Source organism: Solanum dulcamara, chromosome 11 (genome assembly GCF_947179165.1).
Source record: "Solanum dulcamara chromosome 11, daSolDulc1.2, whole genome shotgun sequence".
In the NCBI taxonomy this organism is placed as follows: domain Eukaryota; kingdom Viridiplantae; phylum Streptophyta; class Magnoliopsida; order Solanales; family Solanaceae; genus Solanum; species Solanum dulcamara.
The window spans coordinates 27576975-27587605 of NC_077247.1; the positions used below are offsets into that span (position 1 = coordinate 27576975).

The following is a 10631-nucleotide window of genomic DNA, read 5'->3' on the forward strand; positions in this document are numbered from 1 at the left end:
TTCAACTCTCATTGATATATGATCTAAGAAGCCTTTATATGGATAAGATATTGGGTTTGAGTATCTTTGCACCATATTGATGATATAATGATGACTAAAGAAAAATAATATGTTTTTAGTGAAAAGTCATGAAAGAAGATAAGTAGTAGTAGTGCATAATATATCTGAAAGAAGATAAGTAGTTGAATAATGCACATGAACATGGAATGAGGTGCAAAGCTATTATAATTTGATATGCTAAGATGATTGTGCTTCATTCATGAATAATGAGAATTTTTGATAAATGCTACAAATACAGATTCATTCTCTAAGTGAATGTGGTAGTAGTGCATAACAAGTCTTAAAAAAATAAGTGATTGAATAATGTACATGAATGTGGAATGAGAAATAAGTTATCGTAATTTGATATACTTAGATGATTGTGTTCCATTCATGAAGACTGAGGACTTTTGATAATGATGAGAAGAATTATAGAAAATTCAAATGGACATCCATTAAAGGACCCCAATTTGTTTTAAATGGTGAATTTTTTTGTATTGCTTGTTACCAAGGCAAGTTATTTATGACTAGACCATCACCAACGAAAGTTGAGATTGAGTCCCCGTGTTCTTGGAATGTATACATGGGGATATTTGTGGACCTATTCATCCACATAGTGGGTTGTTTAGATACTTTATGGTCCTAATAGTTTTTCTTCTAGATGGTCTCATGTGTGTCTATTGTCACCTCACAACTTGACGTTTGCAAAATTATTGGCACAAATAATATGATTACGGACACAGTTTTCTGATAATCAGATTAAATCCATTTGTCATAATAATGCTAAAAAAATTATTTTAATCATTTAATGATTATTGTCTATCGATTGGGATTGAATAAACCCAATATTAAAGTGAATGTGATAGTGCAAAAATAAAACTTATCAATATGGATATGGATTTTATCGTGATGAGATCACGACTCACCTATCAGAAGAGGTAGAGTAATTGAGAAGAAATACATTTAAAATTTACTTCTGAAGTAGTAAATATGAAATTTACTCAAGAAAATAGCACATGTCATGATAAACTTAGAGTTTACTAGTGCAAATAATTTACATGAACGATTTGGCCATCTCAAAGATGTGCATACTGAGTAATAGACATATATTAAAGAAGTAAAACATTCTTCAAGAATTATTTTATATTGTTTGTTCTCATGATAAGTTGATTAAATCAACTAGTGTTGGGATTAAATCCCTAAATTCTGAAAATATAAAATGTGAATATGGGCCCGTTCACCTATCATGTCATATGATAAATAGATGCATCTATAAGATGATCACATGTGCATTTATTTTCAACCTTCAGTTTGACATTCGCAAAATTGTTTGTGCAAAATAATTGAGTTAAGAGCATAACTTTCAGAATATGTGATCAAATAATTCATCTTGATAACATTGATAAATATCCAAACTGATGAGACATTAAATGCCTTCGATAAATAGTTAATCATTGCATATGAGAACAAAGCTTCATGATCTGAAATATGATAAACCGCATACAAAAGTATGCATCAGACCAATAAATTATAATCAATTTCCCTTTTAATTGATTTATAGTCAGGGATCATATAATTTTCATCTAATAATTTTGATGTGTGGTATATGATTAATGAATATACCATGATGCACCAAAATGAATTCTCCAAACTAGATTGAGATATATGTTAGTTTGTCTAACATAAGGGAGAGATAATAAGCAATTAAGAGTTGGAAATGCTCCTATTGAATATCTCTAAATGAAAGAGTCTATGACATGCATGAAACATGATAGACTAACCAGTTCCAAATAAAATGATCCTTAAAAAAGGGGAGAGCAAATGATTAAAACTATCATAATAATGAGGTAATGTGCCCTTGAAGAGCCTACAACATAACACTTCATGAAACCTCATGAGAGGGGTAGGTACCTGAAAATAATGAAATGATGAGGTCTCAATAAGTTATGTCGTATAGTGAACCGATATAAAAGGATATATCGTCAACGATATCTTTGATACAATAGAGCATAATATTGTAAAAGATTCTGATATCCGAATTCTACGATCTATTAAAGCATGCTGACGTAGAAATATTAATCAAGTGAAAAGTGGAATGATGCATCTTAGTAAGCGTAAAACTTATTTGACTTGCAATCTAGATACTAGAAGATGTCATGCATTTACTATTGAATATTGTCATTTGACAAAATTGATATGAAAATATCTTAAGAATTCAAAAGAAGCATATACAAGTTCTTGAAAAATTGTTTATAATCTCCATATGGATTAAATCAATCAAGAATATTTCGTATTGTTATGCAAGTTAATAACTTAAACTGAACTCTTCAAGAGTTTTTCAAAAGACAATTGATTATTTGCTTAAAGAAGTTGAAGTAAGGAACTTGCAGAATTCTTTGATCATGAAGGGATAATTCATAAAAGGAGATACAACGGAGCACATTTCGTCAAGGCTTTTCTACACACATGATCTGCCAAGAATGGTGATATCAACGTGCAACAGATTTGTTCAAGTTATAATATTACTGATTTATTCACCAAGTCTTTACCAGCTACAACTTTCAAGGAGATGGTATACAAGCTTGAAATGCGAAGAGTCGAATCATTGGATTGATGTTCCTATTAGGGATATTTAATACGCGATGTACTCTTTTTTTCTCACAAGGTTTTGTCCCATTGGATTTTCTTTGTAAGATTTTTAATGAAGCATCCAAAATGCTTATTTATTAGATATGTGTACTCTTTTTTCTTCACTAGATTATTTTTCACTGAATTTCTCTACCAAGGTTTTAACGAGACAAATAATTTATCAAATAGACATTCAAGGGGTAGTGTTATAAATATATTTTTATTATAGTGAATATTTATTATGTAAATTCTTTGAGAGAAAAGTTAGGAATACTACTTAGAGACCAAGTCAGTTTTTTCTATAAATAAAGGGGTTTTCTTCGTTGTAATTAACTCTTCAATCTCAAGAGGAATAATAAGAAGTTTTTAACTTTTTTGAGTATTTGACTGACCAATTTAAAATTATTTTATACTTAAAATAAGTTTCAATAAATAATTGAATTTGTTTAAATGAACTTATTTTAAAGAGCTTATAAGTTAAAAATAAATTATAAATGAGCGTCTCCAAAAAGAGAGGAAGGAATATAAACTCGTTCCTCCGAATAAAATAGAAGAACAGTCCATATTGAAGCTCCTCTCTTGGCTGTTTCTCCCTACTAGTTTCTCTTTCTTTCTTATTTTATAGTTTCATATCAGTAAAATCCCTTTCCTTTTGTTTTTCCTTTGTTTTCTTTACCTTCCTAACTGCCTAAAGGCCAAAGGAACCCTCAAAAGTCGGGGAAAACGAAGAACAGGTGGTTCCATTGTTGGAGAGATGGAAACAGGGAAGGTTATAGTAGAGAAAGTAAGAGGAAAATCAACAGTTACTAAAAGCTTTTCGAAGTATCCCCTCAAATTCATCATCCCAAGAAAGGTCAGTTAGTCTATCATCTCCCAACTTCTTTTTCTTTCTTATGAAAGTGATGATCTTGATTTGTATCTCTCAATTTCATAGGTGGGTTCTTCTGAAACTGATGCTGTTTGGATTTACACCATCACTTATGGTGGAGGAATTGTCTCTGTAGGTCATCAACCAGAACCCCAAATTGTAAATTTGTTGTGGCAATTCACAATATGGGTTTTATTTAAATCTAATGTAATGTGGGCATATTATGTTTACTTCTAGGGAGATTCTATAGTATGTGATATTACCGTGGGAGATGGTTGCACCACTGTTTTGACTACTCAAGCTTCTACTAAGGTTAAAGTCATTGCAAGTTTGATTGTTTGAAATTAGATAAATTAATTGCATATTCATGCATATATAGCTGTGTGGCTTTTGTAGCATGTTTCATGTTCTAAGAATAGACTAAAATTTTCACTGCAGGTTTACAAAGCTGTGGGAACAAAGATCTCTGAACAAGTGTTCGAGGTAATGCCATTCTAAAAAATTACTTCCTCTTTGGTCTTAAATTAAAGATATATCAAATGTACCAAAATGTGCCAAAATGGTCTTAAACATGCCATGTGAAAAGTTGGAAATAAAAAATTGCTAAAAAAGGAAAAACGCATTCTTTATGAAACAAACTAAAAAGGAAAGTATGACAAACAAATTGAAATGGTAAATGATTTTTCTCCATTCTATCTAGGTGTATAACTTCTTAATGCATTTGGTTAGATCCCAAAAGATATGGTACTTCTACAAATTCTAAAAGTCATCGCATGCATAAAAAAGGTTTTAGTAACCAAAGTACAATAAAAACAACAGTATACCCAGTGTAATCCTACAAGTGAGATCTGAGGAACGTAGAATGTACATACACCTTACCCCTACCTTTTTGGTGTAGAGAGGTTGTTTTCGATATACCCTTGGCTCAAAAGATATGTAATCAAAACATGATGGAAAGGAAAATAACAACAACAAAATAACTAGATAAACAAAGCAATCGAAGTAACATGTGGTAGTAAGTTGAAGAAAAAGATAGAATACTTGGTAGGACTACTAAGAGCTTGTTTTGATTGACTTTTGATTTTTGACTTATAAGCCAAAAGTTATAAGTTAGAAACTCTAACTTATTGCCAATGACTTATTTTTATCATTTTAGCTTAAAATCAAGTGCTAATAAACACTTTTTAATTTATCCAAACACATCAAAAGTGCTTAAAACTTATTTTGTCTTAAAAACACTTAAAATAAGGCAATCGAAACGGACTCTACATAAGGAGAAGATGAGAAAAGAAGGTTATCTCCTTGCCTCTCCCTTGGGAAAGTGCTGCAACACACGACTACCTATTACTCCTTCACCTTAATCCTTGACCTCCAAAACTCTTTATCTAGGGTCATGTCCTTAGTAAGTTGAAGATGTGTCTTATTCTTTGTCCTATCTCTACCTCTTTTAAAACATGTTATAGCCAAACTCTCACACCTCCTAACAGGTGCCTTTGTGCACCTCCTCCTCATACCTCTCTTCGTTCATCTTGTTTTGTATAACTTCGTTCCAATCTTGTCTGTCATTTTATGCCCGCACAGCCATCTGAGCATCATTATCTCTACTATCTTCATCTTCTCAACGTGGGCGTTCTTCACGGACCACACTCTTCCCCATACAATATGTAGGTATGACACATTCTTATCACATAGTACTCGAACACGAGCCTCTATTTCACCCACCCTCTCTAATATGATAAATGACATCATCGTCAATTTCTCCATTTCCTTGGATTATAGACTTTAGATACTTGACCTTTCTCTCTTGTATAAGACTTGTGTATCGATCTTGACTTTCACCTTCCCTTCATATGTCACATCAGTGAATTTGCACTCCAGGTACTCCGTTTTAGTCCGGCTTAACCTGAAGCCTTTAGGTTCTATGGTTTGTCTCTAAACTTTCGGCCTATCATTTACTCCACCACAGATCTTGTCGATCAAAACTATGTCATCTGTGAATAAACATACACCACGACACATCCCCTTGAATGTGTCGTGTCAATTCGCCGGTCACTAAGGTAAATAGGAATTGGCTAAGGGTTGATTCTTGGCGCAACCCCATCATGATTGAGAAGTGTCTTGAGTCACCTCTCCTATTCTTACTCGATCTTGGCTCCATCATACATGTCCTCAATTGTCCTAATGTAAGTCACATGCACACCTCTAGACTCCAAACACCTCCATAGAATCTCCCTAGGACCCAAGTATTGTATCAAATTCAATGATGCAAGACAAGTAAGAAAATGCTAGATTTTTAGGGAGATAGCGGAAGGAGAAGAAGAAAAAGAAAGAAAGGGAAATTGAGAACCTGAAATCGGTGTCAAAATGGTTGAGGTGGGAATTGTGTGTAAGTGGAGTCCTTCAAATTAAAATATTTTGCATCAGTTAATATAGGTAGGTATCAATCAAGTAGGATGGGTAGAGTTATGAGCTAACTTGGTTTCAAATGTGAATGTACTTTATGTATTTTAAGAAGTTGATATGGTTAACTTCTGAAAGAAAAGACATTTACATAACAGCTTCCACTTCTGGATACAGCCATAACAAAAGATACTATGGTGTGATCATTGGCTCTAAATTTTAAAATAAGTATCTGCCTGAAATTTGACAATATCAGTTCCAATTTATTGCGAAAATACAGAATTTACAGCTCAAATTAACTTTTAGTAAACAGATGATGAGGCTTGTTGGAGAACATGTAGCAAGTTCTAAAGAGCATATCATTATCTTCTTTTTGTTATTTATTATTTTGGATCCTTTTAACTATCTCTTTTGATCCCTTGCTAGCTATATCTTAGTAAAAGTGGTTGTTTATGATGCAATAGGCAAGAATAGGAAGCAATGCCTTTTTGGCTGTAATTCCAGATCCAGTGACCTGTTTCTCCACTGCAAAATATACTCAGAAGCAAGTGTTCAAAGTTATGTCAGACTCAAGCTTGCTTCTTGTTGATTGGATAACTAGTGGTCGTCATGAAAGAGGAGAAAAATGGGATTTTGATCTTTATAGAAGTACGAATGACATTTTTCATAATGGTGATGAGCCTTTATTCCTTGATACAGTAAGTTTCTTTGTTTATCAGTCTGTATTTTTTATTTAATGTGTAGAAAGTAGTATATATTCTTTATAATAAAGTACAACTTTATCAGCTGTTTCAGTGTGCTCTTTCCATAGCAAGAAACATAGATAGCAAGAAACATAGATGTCTCATTTGGAAACATAGATGGTCACATCAGTAGGAATTTCACTTTTTAAGATAATTGGAATAAGTACTTAGTGGTTTTTGCTTTTAACTTGTCCATTTCGGTCATTGTACTATTTTCTTGTTTTACAGTTTCTCTTTTGAATGCCCTGTACTGCTTTCCTTATCAGTTGTCATGTTTTCTTCACTGCCATTTACCCTTTTCATAACTTCTTTGATTTCTGCACTCGAGGCCGAGAGTTCTTCGGAAACAGCAAGGTAGGGGTAAGGTCTGTGACACTATACCTTTCCCAGATCTCACTTGTGGGATTTAACTCACTATACCTTCCCCATATCTCACTTGTGGGATTTAACTGGGTAAGAAGTTGTTGCCTTTAACCTGTCCATCACTTCTTTTATTGCCTTTATTTCATGTAAGAGTTCTATTAATTTTTTTTCTTACATCTTGGCTCTATCTTACATAACCTGATATGTATAGCGATCTTAGCATCATCTAAATTAAGAGTGTCAACAAGAAGCGGATATTCCTTACAGATGTCCCCTGGATGGTTGTAACCCTGCAAAATCTGATACGTCCAGTACTGGCATAACAAGGAATTAAAAGAAAAAGAACATGGTATCATGAATTGCCAACTGGAAAGCCATAAAGAAAAGAAAAAGAAAAGTAGCTAAACATTTTCAACTGTGGTATTTGGTCATCAAAAATAAAATAAAATTTCAACCATGGTATAAGAAAATACTTATAAGGAATAATCTCTCCTTTGTGCTATGCTTTCTCAGCTCCTATTCTTCTCTTACTGGTCTCATAGACAATATTGCTAGGACATTATTCCATCTTTTACAACTTGCAACACTTGTAAGTTGTAACTAATATATGTGTGAGGCACACATTAGTGTATCTGGAAACAAGTCATAATAATGATGTACCGTATCTCTTCTCTGTTTCCAACTACGGTCTAGTAGATTTAGTCCAAAAATCGGTTGTATTGACCCCAGCATCTCCACCCTAGACACTTCCTTGCCTCTTAGCTGGACCCCTGATGACTGCTCTCTACCTTCTCTTTGTTCCTCAATAACACGGAACCAACCTTTCATTTAGAGTATTACTCACTATGTTTCCTTCCTTTCTATCTCCATAAAGGTCTTAGCCTCTAATGAATATCACTTGGTCCATTGCATATCCAGGAGTGCTCTTTTTTCCAATAGGGAATCTCCCTCACACTGATCTTCTGTTTCAAATGAGATATTTTCGAGTGACTCGTCTGAACATCATGGTTTTTCATGTCATGCTGCAGCCATTTAACTGTTTTGCTTTTAATCAGATATTGTTAGAACAAGGAACATGTGCAGGTATAGCTGAGCGTATGCAAGACTATCAAGTGATCGCAATGGTGATATTGCTGGGGTATGTATAGGTTACTCAACTGGCACTTCCCCCCGTTGTCATTCTTTTTCTCGTTCCTAGTGTTATTTTTATTTTTTAAACCAGCATCCATCTGTTTTGGAGAAAAGGAAGTTGCACTGACCTATCAACTTTTGTTACTTGTTTGCAGGCCAAAGTTGAAGCATGTTCAAAACCAAATCCAGGAAGATGTAAAGAAAATAATGTCTCAGAGTTTACACATGCCTACAATTGGTTCAAGACAATCCTCTAGTAGACATAATGATCATCACTTGAGCAAACCAAGTTTTCTTGCTTCATGCAGCATATTTGGTCCAAAGGTATCATACATCAACACCTACTCCATCTCTCTAGTTGCCTTGCATGTGAAGGACCTGTAAAATTTAAGGTCTAGTTGTTTGAGCATATCAATTACGTCTCTGTGCAAATAAGGCCAATCATTTCTCTCAATATACGATACCTATAAATTTGACACAGTTATCTATTGAATCTATTAATTGCTTTAACAACCAAGTCAGTCCCAAGATATTTCTACTTGGGTTGTGCATGTGTTGCTTTCATCATCATTTGATTTATTTTGTAGTTTTCTTCACTTATTGGCCCCTACCCCATGTTGGTCTTCCAAGACTTCAAAAAATATGTGACGCATAATCCTTTAATTGCTACTCCCTCCGTTTCACTTTGTTCGACACAAATACAATTTGTAGAGTTGACCATATTTTTCTTCAATATATTTTGAATTTATCAGCTATTTTGACATATAGAACTTTTTATGTTGTTTCCAACTATGCAAACTTTATTTCCAAAAACTTGAAGAATCTATATCTGGTTCACACCAAAAGTTAATTACTTCGACCTTAGTACTCCGATTCATGCCAAACAAAGTGGAGTGGAATGGAGGGAGTTCTTCACTTGCAATTTTGTTGTGCCGGGCTGTATACTGTTTTAGTCACAGAAATACAATGTCGGAACTAGTACCATAGCCAAGCTTTTATCGAGGTTAGACATCCTGTTTTGGACTTTTTTTCTATTGCATTTTATTTCTTTTTCATACCATTGCATTTGATGAAAGTATTGTTTACTACCATCAAGAAATAAGTTTCTTTTCGGCACAGTATTATAATCTAAACTTGTGCTTCTCATGCTGTTAATTTTTGTTGAAAAGAAAACTGTTAACCCTTTTGAAGTGCAAACCAGAATTCACTTCCACGTTATGCTTCATAAGAGATATATCCTTTCAGGGAATTGGTGTTGTTACTCGAATCGCTGCCATGACAACTGAATCAGTGTACAATTTTCTGCAACATCAGTTGTCCAGTATGGAGCCACTACTTGGTATCCGGCCATATTCTCAAGCAAGCCAATAAACATTTTCTTGTTCGTTTCGAATGCCAAGTAAGTAAGATCCTTTCCATTTGGCCAATACCCATTTAACCATTTTGTTTGTAATCGAGAAATTGGATTCTTTTTTTTTTCGATGAAGAAAGTTGAATTTGGTGTCTAGTTCTCTATCTGCATTGACAACCAGCATCACTGTTCATGTCATGTTTTGTGCTTTATGGAAAGATAAAGGTGGTTTGGGATTCATGAAAAGAACCCAGGTATTATTCTTGAAAATACATAGGTTCAATATAATAGGCCAGCATGGAAATAGTGGAAGATCTTCTTTTACTAAGAGTGTCTATTTTCACTAACATGACCATCCTAGTTCGAGGTTTAAAATAACTCTCATCTTTTAAAAGAGCTTCTCACTGTAAACTGTCTCTGGCTTTGTATGCATGGATGGATCAGTAGGTTTTGAAGATGGGACAAGCATTACCTTTCTCATCCAGATGGAGAATAACCGTGCCAGATCAAGAATCTTCAAATGGAACAGGTCGTAACATTCAAGTTGAGCTGAAAAGTCCTATTTTGAGGAATCTTTGAACCAGGAATTAAGGGGTGCTCGAAAATACAACTTGTATAACATCTGTAGTAGACCTTTAGGAATTTGAATTTTTTCTCTTTCCTGCCGCCTCTTTTTTTTTTTTTTTTCTGAGAAATGGAGGACAAGAAGTATCATTCAAACAGATGGGAACACTTTTTTTTTTTTGATAAAAAAAGTTATCAGGTGATTCTTTAATACCTCAAAAAGTTCTCAACTCTTTTCCTTTTTCTTTTATGGTTTTCTGTTCGATGAGTGAAATAGTATTTATCATTTCATCATAACCTTCAATGGTAAAATAATACACATTCAAATGGTTACATTTCTTTTATTATTAAACACATTCTATTCCTAATAAAAAAATTACTTTTAAAGAACCTTGTTCTTGTTTCCTCCCTTTTAAAATCACTTTAACTTAATATCTTTTTTTAATCAAACTTGGAGCTTTTATCTCTCTATTTTTATATAAATACAAGAAAAAATAATAAAGGGCCCAATTGAGTCTCGAAAATAAAAATAGTATCTATTTGG

General features: G+C 33.6%; 1 protein-coding gene across 2 annotated transcripts; it reads left to right on the forward strand.

The window, feature by feature from the left end:
* The first annotated feature begins 3215 nt into the window (after positions 1-3215).
* LOC129873422 (urease accessory protein D) lies at positions 3216-10300 on the forward strand. Of its 2 annotated transcripts, none has more exons than XM_055948516.1 (9): positions 3216-3520; positions 3602-3667; positions 3773-3847; positions 3974-4018; positions 6400-6633; positions 8097-8179; positions 8328-8496; positions 9418-9571; positions 9968-10300. In XM_055948516.1, the coding sequence occupies exons 1-8, from the start codon at positions 3422-3424 to the stop codon at positions 9541-9543; spliced, it is 897 nt and encodes a 298-aa protein (XP_055804491.1). In that variant the 5' UTR covers positions 3216-3421; the 3' UTR covers positions 9544-9571; positions 9968-10300. The 2 variants fall into 2 exon arrangements, with proteins under 2 accessions (XP_055804491.1, XP_055804492.1); XM_055948517.1 differs by having other exon boundaries at positions 9971-10300.
* Positions 10301-10631: the final 331 nt, after the last annotated feature.

Coding starts and splice junctions, on each gene's coding strand:
- LOC129873422 (XM_055948516.1), top strand. CDS start 3,422: ATGGAAACAGGGAAGGTTATAGTAGAGAAAGTAAGAGGAAAATCAACA. Junction 3,848..3,973: donor CTACTCAAGCTTCTACTAAG/GTTAAAGTCATT, acceptor TTTTCACTGCAG/GTTTACAAAGCTGTGGGAAC. Junction 8,180..8,327: donor GCAATGGTGATATTGCTGGG/GTATGTATAGGT, acceptor ACTTGTTTGCAG/GCCAAAGTTGAAGCATGTTC.